This window comes from Kogia breviceps, chromosome 2 (assembly GCF_026419965.1).
Source record: "Kogia breviceps isolate mKogBre1 chromosome 2, mKogBre1 haplotype 1, whole genome shotgun sequence".
NCBI classification, from domain to species: Eukaryota; Metazoa; Chordata; class Mammalia; order Artiodactyla; family Physeteridae; genus Kogia; species Kogia breviceps.
In genome coordinates this window covers 190,733,092-190,748,966 of record NC_081311.1, presented here as the reverse complement: position 1 = coordinate 190,748,966, position 15,875 = coordinate 190,733,092, and the positions used below count along the sequence as shown (strand labels likewise).

Sequence of the window (15,875 nt, the reverse complement as noted above, 5' to 3'; positions counted from 1 at the left end):
ACTGAAGCAGAGACCCCTGTGGGAAGTGTGGACCCTCTAAGTGTCACCCTCTTAGAGGGTGAAAGGGGGACTTGGAAAAAACCCACCCAGGACAAAGCAACCTATCTAGTGTCTGCTGCAGTTTGGGTGGTGGGTAGACGGGAGATTTGCAGAAGCGTGTTTTGGTGTATATCTCTTCAGATCTTTTCAGACGCACGCACATACACGTCTAAACGAATTTCTATTGTTCTGTAATTTGCTTTTTTCCTCTTAGTTTTAGAGATCTTTCAATGTGTACTAGATGCATTTATCTCATTTTCTAAAAGCTGCATAATAGCATATATCATGGCTATGGTTTACTTTGAAGTTACAAAACCACACCACGTTTCTAATTTTCCTTTACTTTTCCATTGAACTTAGCACATTCTAACGTACTCAATCTTTATCCATTAATATTTATTTTGTTTCCTCCCATGAGCATGGAAATGTCAGGGGGCAAGGATTTGTGTTGGGTTTATTCACTGCTGTATCCCATGTGCTTAGAACAGAGCCTATCACATAGTAGATTCTCAAGTAAACACTTGCTGGATGAATTGAATTAAGCAGTAAGTTATACTTCAACCAATTCCCCGATGACTTCTACGCTTTCGTGACTCTAAAGAATACTACAAACATCATCATATATGCTCCTACATACACAAAACCGCAGTCAAATCCTCTACATCGAATCTACGCTAGTTTAGAAACTGTATGGAAAACTACCTCTATGGGCAAAACAGCTCGCTGTTATTTTGCTCGTGATTATTTATTGCAGATACATAATAAACAACTCTATTAGAATTGCTTCTCAGATCTTTTCCTGGAGGTTTTACATTTTGCTCTGCCATAGTGAAGGCATACGACTCTCAAAGGGCTATGCATTTATTCCCATTTTCCCCTTCACTCTAATACAGAGTTATGTTCCTCTTTCCTCTGGGATAAGAAGGTGGAGAAAGCAAGCTCTTGTCTGCTTCATTTTTATTGCTCCACGTTGAGCCTATGGGCAGAGTGGAGCATCTTAGGAAGTTGAATGCCACGGTTCATGGTGACTGTGGACTAAAACCAAGATCCCATTTAATTAACAATGTTTATTGTAGCTTTCTATTTTATATATAATAGTGTGTAAAATAGATAACTAATAAGGACCTAGACCTACTGTGTAGCACAGGGAACTCTACTCAATACTCTGTAATGACCTATATGGGAACAGAATGTAAACAAAGGGGGATATATGTATATGTATATGTATATGTATAACTGATCCACTTTGCTGTACAGCAGAAAGTAACACATTGTAAATCAACTACACTGCAATACAAATTTTTAAAAACACAATGTTTATTTTCCGTGAGAAAATATGCCACATCATAGCAACATAAGACACGAAGAAGAAATTGTGAGAAAGACACATGAAGCAGAGGGACCTGCATAAGCCAAACATCTGGAGGGGCCACCTCACATGACCAGTGCATTTTCCTACTATGCCATGACTTCCTTCCAATTTCACCTTCCACAACATTTCCCCGAAGGGCGTTCTACCCGATAGCATCCCATGAACAAACGAGGAATGACCAGATATTCCGTCTGAAAGAACACACTCTCTTTGCTCTTAATATTTTTTTTTGCGCCGCAGGTGATGTAGGGAACAACAGTAGTCAGTCCCCACTTCTTTACGGGGCGGGGGGAGGCAACTCCATACGAACGCGAGATTTGCAACGAACCTATCCAAACCCTACCTCCCATCGTTCGACTGAATAGCATCTTTGGGTTTCCCTCCCAGAAGACATGGCTTTGAGCGTCCTAACTGACTGCCCTGCAGGAAGAGTATCTCACCCATCCCCTGGATTACTGGGACTTCGTCCTCCCACGCCTAACCTTTCAGGGCTGCCAGTCCCCATGGGATAAACACAGTTACGAGTGGCTTTCAGGCCTCTTTGGAGCGTGGCCCCTGCCATCCCACCTCCTCACTGCTTCTTGCACTCCAGTCACACACAGCCTGACCATCCCAAGCCTGCCCCATTCTCCGTGTACCTATTTTGTGCTTCGGCTCGGATGCCCTCCACTTTTGTTTGCACGCAACCCAGCCCTAACGCTTGCAGGGCTGAGACTTGGGTACAAAGGGAATTGCAGACTGTACAGTCTCAATACTATAAAGCAATAAATCATGCTAACAGACTGTTACAATGTGCTCTATCCTTTTGCCTGGTCAAATATACCATCAGAAAAAACATATGAAAACATATGCATACCCGTGTGACTTTTGGCAAAATAGCACAGACAACTGAATTTAATCACTACTGCATTGTGTCTGGGTATTACGTTGATAGGTCAGGATGTCGGATGAGTAGTAAAATAGAGATATACATAATTCATAAATTATTATATGTCTATTACAGAGTGTTTTTCCTTACCTTTTTTTCAGCAAATTATTAACTATCTGTAATAATAAAGATTAAAAAGTAACTTGTAATCTATTGACAGTAATGATCTAAAGGATTAAAAATGAAATGTAAAAGTATTCAAACTGTACAAAATTTAAATATATTTTCATCAAAAAAACTGAAAGTGTAAAAGTAAAAAATTTAAAGTTTTTCCACATGCTTAAAGCTTAACTTTCTTGGAAAAAAATCTTCAAAATTACCTACAAAATTAAAAGACAAGAATCAAATTATAATTAATGAACATTTTAAATTAAAATTATCCAAGTAAAACTCAAATATTTCTTTCAAAAATATGTAATTAAATTTTAGCAGATACATTATGAGAGTAAAAGCATTCACAAGTCTAGTGTTTAATGTCCATGTAGTGTTACGGTAAAGAATCAGTAGCCCATTTCACACATGTAAACAAATGTATGTGCTGTTTAATATGTGCTGTTTAATACTGTAAAAATATGTGCTGTTTAATACAAAAATATGTGCTGTTTAATACTGTAAACACTGCTCAGCAACCACATGCAAATGTTGTGGACACCACAGGGACATGTGAGTGTCTCCAGGACAAGGAATTCGAACACAAGAAGATGCAAAAAAATGGACGCTTGCCACTCCTTATGGAAATGATACTTTATGATAAAAGAATATTCTGAGGAAGCATTTGACAAGTTAGTCAGGCTCTTCTCTTGCCTAAGTGTCTCTCCATCCCACAAATCCTCCTCCACGCTCTCTGAAGCAATCAGCCCACAAACCTCCACGGCAGTCGTGAGCCCGTTTCCACGACACAGGGCAAGAGCTGTGGACACCATTTCCCCAGGACCCGAACGGTGTCATCTCACAGCAGCGAATGTTGAGGATTACAGGCCAAGTTCTGGATCCTACGCGGCAGAGGAGCCCTTGTATTCTTTAATAGATTTACGTCCATATGCTTTTGGTATGTGGGACCCTAACATGCAGGGCCTCAGGCCTCTTGCCCAAATCTACGCCCCACCAGGTGGAAGAAGTTAACTACACCATGACCAGACTGTAGCCACGACATAATCTGCCACAATTCCGAGAACAGGCCTCAAGGCGATGGGAACAAACCGACCCTGGAACTGAAGATTAACTGTACCTAAAACAATCAAGATGACGCTGGTCAGAGCACCAAAGACCAATTTAAGATGACTCTCAGAGCCGGCTGTGCTGTCTCTGCATGGAGCCCTCGCCCTCCGTCTATAAAAGCTCTTGCCCACTGACTGTCAGTGGGGTGGGGAGTCGGCCTTTGGACAGGAGTCCACCCTCCCCTTGGCAAATTTTCCTTTGCACCAACATGCCTCTTTATTGGCTTCTGGGAGGCCAGCTGCCAGACCCCGCTTTCCGTAACAATATGGAAGACAGCAAGGAGGTGGAGGCCCTCTTTCTGTTGCTTCTGTCTGTGGCTGTGAAGGAAGTTGGTGTGGGGGGGGGGCAGGGGTTTTGAGTTTTCTGCGCGGCCGCAATGTTCCTGGGTCCAGATACTACTTTCACGAAACCTAAGAAGTTGCAGTGGCAGCAGAAGTCAAATTCAGTGTTCCAGGGTCCTGTCTACCCTTGAGGGTGTGGAGGGGCAGTGGCGGTGGGTTCTCGGACTGCAGCTGCCGAGGCGTATGCATTCCAGAGGTGGCTTCTTGATTTCCCTGCCTATGTGAGGACTGCAGAGGCAGAAGTTCCCCTGGGGCCATTCAGCAGTCATGTCCTGGAAGGAATTCCTGGAGACTGCCCCTCCAGCCCTCCCAACAGTTTTGTACACGATTCCCCAATTATCCTTCTTCCAGCTTAGCATAGCTAGAAGAGTTTGGGTTTTCTGCAACTGACAGCGGTACACGAAATACCTTTCTGACCATCTTTTTGTGTCAAATTCTAGCCATCTTCCAAAGCCGAGAGGAATCCTGCTTCTTTGCCCATCTTGATAGAATCCTTCCATTTTCTTGACTCCTTTTGCTATTTTAGTACGGCAAGTTATTTGTATACTTTTCTATCCTTGGTTTTAGAAACTTTGGGTTTTGGGGGGTTTTTTTTTGCAGTACGCGGGCCTCTCACTGTTGTGGCCTCTCCCGTTGCGGAGCACAGGCTCCGGACGCGCAGGCTCAGTGGCCATGGCTCACGGGCCCAGCTGCTCCGCGGCACGTGGGATCTTCCCGGACCGGGGCACGAACCCGTATCCCCTGCATCGGCAGGCGGACTCTCAACCACTGCGCCACCAGGGAAGCCCAGTAACTTTGGTTTTGTTTGCAAAAAAAATAAAAAAATAAAAAAAAAAAATAGAAACCCACTTAAAGTACTAACAAGGGGATAATTTATTATGAGAATATAGAGGCATCTCACAGTAAACAAACACAGGACCAGCAGTCAGTCTTCATAGGGTAGAGACCAAGAGGTAGAAAGCCTGTTTTGTGTGTGTGAGCATACAGCCTGAAACGGAACCCTAACATTTTGACTAATCACGAACATTTGCAGCAGAGAAAATATTTTCTCCCAATCTCATATATATTCCTTTTCTTGTTGAACAATTTCAAAATAAGGAACTTCCTTCCATAGCTGGTAATAATATCAATACGACAAGAAAAATAGGTTATCTTAACTGGATATTCTTGTTTTTATTTTTTATATGGCATACTAGTATAATGTAAAATATGTTAGAAGAGTATATCTTAAACCCATTTTTTTTTTTGTTTTTATCTGCCGATTTTCATGCGTAAATTTACCTAGTAGCAACCATAGATTTTTTTCCCACCTACCTTCCCCACCCCATGGTAATGTAAAATCGTCCTTACTTCCTGAAATACTCCACATAATAATGTCCTGCCCTCCTGGACTCTGAACTGATTTCTGTACTTTTTTTTTTTTTTTAATAAGTGCTGAGCTTTAACTAGAAAGCTCAGGATAAAAGGCAAGACAGTGCCACAAAAACAGCCACCCTGACAGGGTTTCTCCTTGAACCAGGGGGTGACCATGACCTGCTGTGAAGGATGGACAGCCTGCAATGGATTCAGCCTGCTGGTTCTACTTCTGTTGGGAGTAACTCTCAATGCAATACCTCTAATTGTCAACTTAGTGGAGGAAGACCAGACTTTAAAAAACCCCATCTCTTGCTTTGAATGGTTGTTCCCTGGGATTATTGGAGCAGGTCTGATGGTGAGTGAAATTTATTTGACTTGATTTGGAGCTATTTTACTGAAGATGGTCTAAAGACCATCTTGCAGCCTTGCAGTGAGCTATGTCTTGGCTTAGGATATAGTGAGGATCAGTGGGTATGGTATTAATTTACATTGGCATCAGTGAAGAACAACAATTTAAATGAACTGTGGCACAGGCTAGGGAGCTTGGGCAAAAAATAATAAGATATTGATAAAAGTTGGTTGGGTAATTACATACCATACTTCTTCGCATATAGGGCTGCTCTTCCAAGCTTCATAGTTAGTGTTCGGGACTTTCTGAATTTATTCCCTCAGCTTTCCTTTGCCAAAACCAGCTCTAAGTATTCACAGGGAATACAGCAAAAGCGGGAAGTGCTCCATAGGAAGAGGAAGAAACATTCCATGCACGATGAGTCTCCTGGATTATAATTGTGAGGCATGAATGTGGCATTACCTGCACCGAGGGGAGTTGGCCCAAAAGGTTTGGGACTTGAAACCCTGGCTTTCTGACCTCAGGGATGTTTTGACTCAGATCTTACTTACAACCCATACATCATGGTGCTTGTTTAATGTTCGATAATTGTTAATGGGTCTATCTTTGTTGAAATCTGCAGCAGAGCAGTATAAGGTAGAACTCCCCCATGTACCTGATCATAAGTCACCCGGGGCACTTGTAATACATGTAGATTTACAGACCTCCTCCTGGGAATTCTAATGCAGTAGGCCTGGGTGGTACCCATTGCGTAGAGCAATAAATCCTGTTTTCAGACATGACAGAATATTGAGATATTCTGGTTGTGTCTCCAATATATTACTGTTAGCAAATCATTTATCCTGTGATTCTGTTTCCATATCAGTCAAATGGGGATGTCACTGAAGTTTGAAAATTCAGCATTCAAGAGCCTTGTTTTTGTTATACCACTTGGGTGCTATAACACCCACTTGAGGTCTCGTTAATGCCAGAGAAATGCGCCTTTGTTTGGATGTATGTGTGTGTGTGTATGTGTGTTACAATGATGATCAGTTATTGCTTCTAGTCTTATTCTAGTCTTATCTCCAGACTTAACATGAAAACGCTCGTGGGTCATTATATATGAAACAGAGAGACCACTGCTAAGTGCTAACCACTGGGTTCATACATTACACTATCTTATTTAAATGCTATAATAATCTGGCTGAGTAGTTATTAACATTTGTATTTTAACAGACCAGCAAACAGAAGGTTAAGAATGTTAACAAGGTCACATAGTAGGAGAGAAACCCAATTCCAGCTTTATCTGACTCCAAAGCTCTGTTTTCCACCAGTATTAGCACCATAATCCTCTTCATCTGTCTCAGGATGACAAAGGGGAAAGACAAGATCTACAACTTAACCCATAAACTTAAGTGACCAGGAAATTGAAGCATAGAAAAATTATATAAATATGAAATCGTTTCAGAGAATCTGGACTTTCTTGTTCCAGGATTAAGTTTGCTTTATCACCTCAATAAATATTAACAATGTGCTGGTATCAAGCCAGGCTCTTACTATTACTCGGTATTGTGGAATACCTTCAAAGTATCAAACAACTCTTTGAAAAGCTCAATAGACATTTTGTAGATAGAGCCTCAAACTCTAGACTAGGCTCACAAGCAAATAGGTGGGTGATAGAAAGGTTATTTTCTTGATCCTTGGCTATATACAGAATGTGGAAGAATATCTTTTTTCAAAGGGAATTGTGTCCTTTACATCTATCAAAATACTGACTTAGTTCAAAACATTGAACTCTCAATATACTTGTAAATACACAGAAAAGTTAAGAAGAAATCACTGTCGTGATAAGCACTTTTGTCATAGTTCTTGAAATCTTTCTAATCTGTAGCATTTTAAATTAGTATTGTTTCAAAAATGGAATTTTGCAGGAAGTAGTTAATAATAAAAACTATGGAGTTCATTATTGATTACTTCATAAATACAGTCATTTTATGGTTTTATGATTTACCCAAAACAGAGGTGAACCTTTTCATCTTTGAAACCATGACTAAGAGTAAAAATGTTACGTAATTACCTTCCCCTATTATCTGTTAAACGGAAAAATCAATACATATTCTTTTTCCAAGTCCTGAAAAAACGACTTGAAACGTTTCCTTGAAATGTTTCCTGTAAAAAATAAAGGTCATTTTATTTTATAGATTAATTGTAAGCCTAATCTTAATCACGCCTATTTACTGAGTTCATTTATTGGATAATAATTCACCAATTATTAAAATCTTGACAGAGAAGAAATTGTTGAAAGTTACATTAGAAAATATTATGTCTAACAAAAATTTTCAAAATAGATTCTATATAATGAACCATTGTTTTGTTTGTTACTTTCATGTTCAAGTACTTAGAGGAACCCTAAAAGTTTGAATTCTCTCAGAGTTGTAACGGTCTAAAGCTCTTCTGTACTTCACTTATGAAATCATATGCCTTATTTCTAAAACTGGATGAAAATATGGGTTTCTGTAAGGAAAGATAAACAGTGCTACTTATTTTCTTTATAAAAACAAATGACTGGTCTTCACTGGTGGCGCAGTGGTTGAGAGTCCGCCTGCCGATGCAGGGTACGCGGGTTCGTGCCCCGGTCCGGGAAGATCCCACGTGCCGCGGAGCGGCTGGGCCCGTGAGCCACGGCCGCTGAGCCTGCGCGTCCGGAGCCTGTGCTCTGCAGCGGGAGAGGCCACAACAGTGAAAGGCTTGCGTAACGCAGAAAAAACAAACAAACAAACAAACGACTATTGAGAAAAAGTTTCACAAAAACTCTTATGCATTTAAACGTGCTTAAAAATTGGAGAGAAAGATTATTCTCAAGATTACTTATTTGTGCAGGAGATTATCTGGAAGACTTATAATTCAGTCACATACACACACACACACACACACACACACACACACACACACTTTCACATTTTAATGCTCATCCTATAAAGAGCCCCTCTAATTTCCAAAGCTCTGAATGGGCAAAACGGTTGAAATACAGTTATCAACTTACCCATAATGATGTAACAAAGATGTGTCAACATGCCATGAAGTCAACCAGGTGAGGATTCATACATGATAAGCTATTATTACTTTATAAAATCCCTTTTCAAGAGAAGGGAATTATGAAAGTATCTCTTTCAGCATCTCTGAAATAAGTTAATCTTCAAGAAAGTTAGCAGAGTTTAATTTACATCAATAAGGAAAATGGAATGATTTATCCATTTTAATTAAAACTTAATGTTGCTCTTTCTTTTAACAGATTAATTAATTTTCTAAAACAGGGGTTAACACGTTTTTTTCTGCGAAAAGCCAGGTAGTGAATATTTTAGGCTCTGCGAGCCAGTCTCTCTCACAGTAATTCAACTCTACTGCTGGTGCACCAAAGCAGCATGGATAAGAAGTAAGCGAATGGGCGTGTGTTTTCATAAAAGTTTATGAACAAGAGGCAGTGGGCCAGTTTGCCAATCCCTGTTCTAAATGATTTGTTCCTTAAGCTCAGAAGGCGGTATCACTTATAAGTACAACAAAAGAAATTGAGCCCATGAACACTGACACCCATTTGGGTACATGAATTTCTTTTCCCTTTCCTTCGAGGCTCTCAGCTATGCCTTGAATGGCTCGGATGCCATACATATACGTGCCCTTTGACTTATAAGTGTTGGTGTTCAAGGCAGTATGTAAACAAAGCCTGATAACAATACAGAGTGTTTTCCATACGTGACACGGAGTCAGCACGTGGTCAGAGTGGGGTGAAGTTTGTCAGGAAAGCTGCCTCGTAAGGCGGTTCAATCCGAGACCTGCTCTGAAAGGACAAAGGTGGACATGGTCTTGGCAAGATGGACTGGGGAAAGAGCAATGAGGAGGAGGACAGTGAGATGAGTGAGGGTGGTGATGCTGGTGTGGAGGGTGAGAATAGGCAAGCTCTATGGAGGACAGAGTTGCTAGAATTGGCCAGTGTGACTGTAATAGTGGTTGAGCCTGAGCTCTGGAACCCTAATGCCCCACTTGGACTCCCACTTTCTTAGGCAAGTTACTCAAGCTTTCTGTGCCTCAGTTTTCCGACCCAGTAAAATGGGGATAATTGGCACCTACCTCAGAGGATTTTTATGAGGCTGTGAATGAACTAAAACACGTACAGCACCTATAGCAGGGCCTGGTATGTTGTTAGAACTCAGTAAAATGTTAGAAAACAAGAGTGGGAGCAGAGAGAGAGAACTACTCAAGGGCAGCTGTGCTGAGACGGCAAAAAACGTATGGCTAAAATATCTTAAGTGTAAGGAAGTAATCGACATTCAACCCTTCAATGATACAAAACTTCTTTCATGAAGAATTTCTAGTTATAGCTGCTGACTAGTTATTAGTAGAAATATTAACCTAAGTCCTGAGAACATGGCATCATTTCTTACAGCTTTCCCCAGCAATATGTGTTCCCCTGACACAGAATGTTAATACAAGATTTCTAAACATCAGTGTGAAGTGAGATCATTCCACACCATGGATATGGGAGTAGAAAGGAGAATGCAGAACTAAAAGTAATTCTCAAATCCTAAGTTTGGGGAACTACCGAGCTGGTGGTGACCCTGGGAGTGAGAGGAAAATGTTAGGGAAGTGGGAGGAGGGTGGTGATAGAATTCTTAGTTCCCAACTGCCAGGCAGACAAAACCATCAATTTCCTTTCTGAATGCTTGCCAGATTAATTCGCACTATTTTGGGGAAATTGGGTAAGTGGTTGCAGATTATAGTTAAAAAAATAAATAAATAAATAAAAAAAAGTGAATTTTGGATGATGCAACCATTCCTTCAGAAACATTCCTTTCAAAATAATGAATAAATAACTTACTCTATTTAAAATCCAAGTCTCTCTAATGATTACTCAAAGTAAAAATGTAGACGGAAGAGTTTGAAATTGCTATACTGAAATCCCCCATCCTTTCCCCCATTTTAATCTTTATGGTCCAAATGGGGATCCTAAGGGTCACATGACCAAGGACATTGCCACACCTCCTTTTTATTCTCTTAAGCCTCTGGGCTTCCCACAACTGCTGGCAAGTAGAAAGTGAAGATTACTGCTTTGTCATCCGATGAGAAGTACTAATACTCTTTGTTCCTGTTGATGTAATTTCCAGGTCGTTCCAGCAACAACAATGTCCTTAGCAGCGAGGAAAAGAGCATGCTGCAATAACAAAACCGGGGTGAGCACAGCACAGCTGGTCTGGTGCATAAGCAGTTACCAGGATCTCAGCAAAGCCACCGAGGCGTCAGCATCTCCTGAATCACCATGTGGCTCCAGTGGCAGGGCTGGTCCTAGAAACATGTTATTTAGAATAATTTATATGATAATGCTGAAAGTGTGAAGTTTGTCTTTTTGTTTTCCCATAAAAATTTAGTTTTGGAGCGAGCTTTCAGACCTCTCCTCAATCTTCGGTTTCAGTCTAAAGGTTTTCAAAGAAAGGAGATTTATAAGTCTGCACTCAGGGCTGTAATCAATTTCATAATACTCAAATAACTTGTTACTTTTGTGGTGTGTATAAAATACTTAGGGAAAAAGTATCCTCAGTTCTCTTATGCATGTGAAAGACTGGTTTACTAGGATCAGAATGTTAATTGTCCTTATCCAGTTAAGTTAAAGGAGACAACACTTATTTTTTCAAACATTTGGTATGTATAAAATTGTAACTATGTTAAAAGTAAAGGAAATTAATATTTATCAACCTTCTCTCACTATACTCAGAACATTTTCAAATATGCTATCTTGTTTTTCTAAAAATCCATACATTTTATGATGTTTTATTGACTGAGAAATTGGTCCTCAGAGAAAGCATATAACCTGCCAGTGTAGCACAGTTACTAGGTAGGTTTGTATCCAAATCCATCAGACTCCAAAATTCCCAGTCTTCATACTATTTATGCCATGAACATTTTTGCGAAGTAACACTGAGGGCTCTCATAATTCTTTAAGGAAGCAGGTAGACCAATAAATAAGACATCACAGTAAATATTCCTGACTGAGCTTGAGGTTTTAAAGCAATGGTTCTCAGCGTGATGGGAACATTAGAATCACCTGGGGAAAATCTTAAAAAATACCAATGCCTGGGGCTTCCCTGGTGGCGCAGTGGTTGCGAGTCCGTCTGCCAATGCAGGGGATACAGGTTCGTGCCCCGGTCTGGGAAGAGCCCACATGCCGCGGAGCGGCTGGGCCCGTGAGCCGTGGCCGCTGAGCCTGCGTGTCCGGAGCCTGTGCTCCGCAACGGGAGAGGCCCCAACAGTGAGAGGCCCGCGTACCGCAGAAACCAAACAAACAAAAAAACAAAACCAATGCCTGGTGGCCCCCCTGAGATTCTGCATTAGTAGCTTTCAAAAGCACCTTAAGTGATTCTCATGTGCTCCCAGGGGTGAGAGCCACTGTTTAAAAGGGTACATATTTATAGCCATGAGTTTGATTTATTTTATTTTTATTTATTTATTTATTTTTTGTGGTACGCGGGCCTCTCACTGCTGTGGCCTCTCCCGTTGCGGAACACAAGCTCCGGACGCGCAGGCTCAGCGGCCACGGCTCACGGGCTTAGTTGCTCCGCGGCATGTGGGATCTTCCCGGATCGGGGCACGAACCCGTGACCCCTGCATCGGCAGGCGGACTCCCAACCACTGCGCCACCAGGGAAGCCCTGATTTATTTTTTAAATTACCTTTTCCTGACATTTGGTATTTATATAGGATTATAGTTACTTTGCTAGTTATTTACAGTCTATCTTTGTTCCTGACACACTGTAGTGGTCCGTTGAAATGGACAAGGTTCACGTAGAGCATAAAAGCTCAGAAACAGTGGCGAGACCAATGATCTTTTAGCAAGTCTAATGAAATGGCAGGGACTTTGCCCTCTGCCTTCTTGTGTAAGTCACACCTAATCAAACTGTGATCTTAAGATTTAGGACTGCAAGGTGTCAGCAGAATGGCAGCAGTTGATGATAAAGACTGCGTATGCTGCTGAAACTTGAAACAGGCCGGGAACACGAAACAACATGTGCAAATGTGCGTACTTTGTTTTTCAGATGTTTCTTTCATCACTTCTGAATGTGATCACGGTCATTGGAGCCGCATACTGCATGATGGTGTCCATCCAGGCTCTCGAGGAGGGCCCTCTCATTTGTAATTCTCAAGGCAACAGAACTTCCAGTTGTGAATTTTCATTTAAAACCTTAACGTGAGTAACCGCTTGCTGTCGTACACAGCTGCAGCTAGTTAGGCTAGAACAGTGTGGTGTTGACCCAGTGCCACGTTATCTCGCATGGGACAGATTCTTAGGGATTTAGCACGTTAATCCCAATTGGCCCAATCGCAGAGAAGTGGAGGAATCACTGCATTCAGAATGCTTTGGGTATGGTCTTGTCTAAGAGGAGTAGTTGACTTAGATGGATTATCCTCGTCTTTTAAAAATCTACGGCTGCATACGTACACGTATATAAAAAATTTCTGGAAATATACACCCAAAACGTAACTTTCATCTTTGGAGAATGGTAATGGAGGATGCCCCGGGGGAGGGAAGGGAGCACTGACTTTCTCCACTTCTGATCTAATTTAATTTGTAAACCCTGGGACTTCCCTGGTGGTCCAGTGGGTAAGACTGCGCTCCCAAGGCTGGGGGCCCAGGTTTGATCCCTGGTCGGGGAACTAGATCCCTCATGCATGTCCCAACTAAAAAGTCTGCACGCCACAACTAAAGATCCCACATGCCACAGCGAAGATACTGTGCACCGCAACCAAGACCTGGCGCAGCCAAAATAAATAAATAAATATTAAAATAAAATTGTAAGCCCTAAGTATGTATTACCTTTATAATTTGATAAATTGAATAAAAACACAATAAGTAAAAAAAATCTAGAGGCTTAACCTATAAGCCTTAAGAAAGAAACAAAGCAGCAGCCAATGGAATCATGCAAACGTAATAGAAACACACGGTCAGCATGACAATGAATCAAAAGTTTAACTCACAGGGTAACAAATAACGCTGAAGAGTTACATGGAAATGGCTCATTTCAGCCCTTGTGAGATGGTTCTGTGCCTGAATCTAGGCACAATTTGTAAAACTGGAAGAAAAGAACAACCTAATTCATTCATTACCTATATATTGTTCAGTATGGAAAATAACTAGAATCCACTTTTGTAGTTACATGAAAAAAATTTTTTCCCTTTTTCCTTATCTCGCCGCATTAAAAAAATCTCTCAAAATTTGCATACCACAGTTGTTGTGGATCAAAATCCAAAGAAGCTCCCTTTACTAGTAGAGCTGGAGTAGAAAATTAGAGATTTCAACCACACATGCCATACACGCTCGGTCCTCAGCGCATGGCTACGCACCACGTACCAGGCGCCAGGCCAAGCTGGAGGTCACAGCATCAAGGTATGACCACTCTAGTTGGGGAGACAGACAGTTACGGAGAGCGAACAATTACAGAAGAGTGACCCTACGCTTGCTGCAAACTGCAAAGAGCAGACTCATATTCCACGTGCTGACATACTGTTGCTTTTCCCAGGCTGCACATCAGTTGCTGGTATCCAGAAATGCAAACTCTCTAAGAAAGAACACTTAGTCTTACTGTAGAAAACCAAAGATAAATCATGTCAGGACAGATGTGTTGGGGCTAAAAGTTTCTCATTCTCCATACCTTGTTACAACAAGGTTTTAACCAGACATATTTGAAATGTCTTTTGTGAGTAAAGACTGTACATCTGGTTTAAGAACAGACGCAACACAGCAGTTTTGCACTAAGAACTGAGCTCCTTGAACCGGGGAGCAAGTTTTAGTTTCTTTAGCCAGTAGAAGAGTGCCTGCATGAATAGGTGCAACCACAGGAAATTGTTAATATTCAACCCTTTCTGACATAGAACATTTCATACAGTTCAGCCTAAGAGTAGATCCTCTGTAGATGCTTGCTGATGGGATATATGATGTCAACGTTTTACAGCTGTTAAGAGTACAACGGCACATGCCCAGAAACCCTCATCTTAGCTAGAGTTTCTGGGCACAACGTTTCAAAAGCACTTTCTGTTTTACTATACGTGTCCTTTTCCAGGCACAATGCTGCATTCTTTAGATGGTCAGTGGTATTCCCGAATATCTTATTTTTATCATTTCTTTCATTTTGTTCAGTGCCATTCATCCAGAAGACTCCTTCGATCTGCAGTGGTTCTTTGACGACTCTTGTGTTTCTCCTACGGATTTCAATCCCTCCATCAACACCACAACAGCCAGTAGCTGGAGAACATACAGCTTACACTTCAATTCTATAGAAAACAAACACAGGATTATCCATTTCTCAGTATTTTTAGGTCTGCTGCTTGTGGGCATTCTTGAGAGCCTGTTTGGGCTCAGTCAGATAGTCATTGGCTTCCTTGGCTGTCTGTGTGGAGGAGTCTCTAAGCGAAGAAGCCAAATTGTGTAGTTTAATAATAATAAAATGGAAATATTAGTTTGAACCATTTTATTTATTTTTTATTGATTTAATTTTTTTTTCGGTATGCGGGCCTCTCACCGTTGTGGCCTCTTCCGTTGCGGAGCACAGGCTCCGGACGCGCAGGCTCAGCGGCCATGGCTCACGGGCCCAGCCGCTCCGCGGCATGTGGGATCTTCCCGGACCAGGGCACGAACCCGTGTCCCCTGCATCGGCAGGCGGACTCCCAACCACTGCGCCACCAGGGAAGCCCAGTTTGAACCATTTTAGAATGACATTTAAAAGATATGCTTTTAGAAATTCAATAATGGAACATTACCTAGAAAGCTGTGCATGAGTCAGTTTAATCCAAAGGTTGTTTTTAAAGTCACCTTTGATATACTTAAAAAACAAGTCAAGCTTTCAAACTTAAGCATGTTGGTAAATGCACATTTTCACATGGAAAGAAAAATATCTTCAGCGGTTGACTTTGGGGAAAAGTGCAGAGAAGCTTTCAATTTGTTTTGTGTCTTTCTGTACTTCTGTACTATTAGGATTTTCTATGTTCTCATATAGAGAAAGGAAGGGAGGGAGGAGGGTAAGCAGGAACAGAAGTTACACTGGAAGCCAAAGTCTGGGACCTTTTTATTGCATTTCTTTATACTTAAAAAAGGTTAAATATATACAGTTGACCCTTGAACAACACGGGTTTGAACTGTGCAGATCCACTTATAATGCAGATTTTTTCCAATAGTAAATACTAGAGTACTACACGATCTGCAGTTGGTTGAATCTGTGGGTGCAGAGTCCTGGATACAGAGAAACCGAGGATA

The 15,875-nt window shown here is 41.3% G+C and overlaps 2 protein-coding genes across 6 annotated transcripts in view; one reads left to right on the top strand and one right to left on the bottom strand.

The window, feature by feature from the left end:
- The first annotated feature begins 5,426 nt into the window (after positions 1–5,426).
- Positions 5,427–15,054, top strand: TM4SF20 (transmembrane 4 L six family member 20). The gene is made up of 4 exons (XM_059051785.1): positions 5,427–5,609; positions 10,742–10,807; positions 12,664–12,815; positions 14,763–15,054. The coding sequence occupies exons 1-4, from the start codon at positions 5,427–5,429 to the stop codon at positions 15,052–15,054; spliced, it is 693 nt and encodes a 230-aa protein (XP_058907768.1).
- MFF (mitochondrial fission factor) overlaps positions 13,423–15,875 on the bottom strand; it is a 43,373-nt gene continuing 40,920 nt past the window's right edge. The window contains exon 11 of one of the 5 annotated variants that reach the window (XM_067027036.1): positions 13,423–14,896. The gene's annotated coding sequence lies outside the window, so the exon portion shown is untranslated. The remainder of the gene's footprint in view (positions 14,897–15,875) is intronic. The other 4 variants (XM_067027028.1, XM_067027045.1, XM_067027052.1 and 1 more) reach the window with 4 other exon arrangements.

Excerpts from the sequence above, each read along its gene's own strand:
- TM4SF20 (XM_059051785.1), top strand. The coding sequence starts at position 5,427 with ATGACCTGCTGTGAAGGATGGACAGCCTGCAATGGATTCAGCCTGCTG. Across the intron at positions 10,808-12,663 it reads GCTGCAATAACAAAACCGGG|ATGTTTCTTTCATCACTTCT; the intron begins GTGAGCACAGCA and ends TTTGTTTTTCAG. Across the intron at positions 12,816-14,762 it reads TTTTCATTTAAAACCTTAAC|TGCCATTCATCCAGAAGACT; the intron begins GTGAGTAACCGC and ends CATTTTGTTCAG.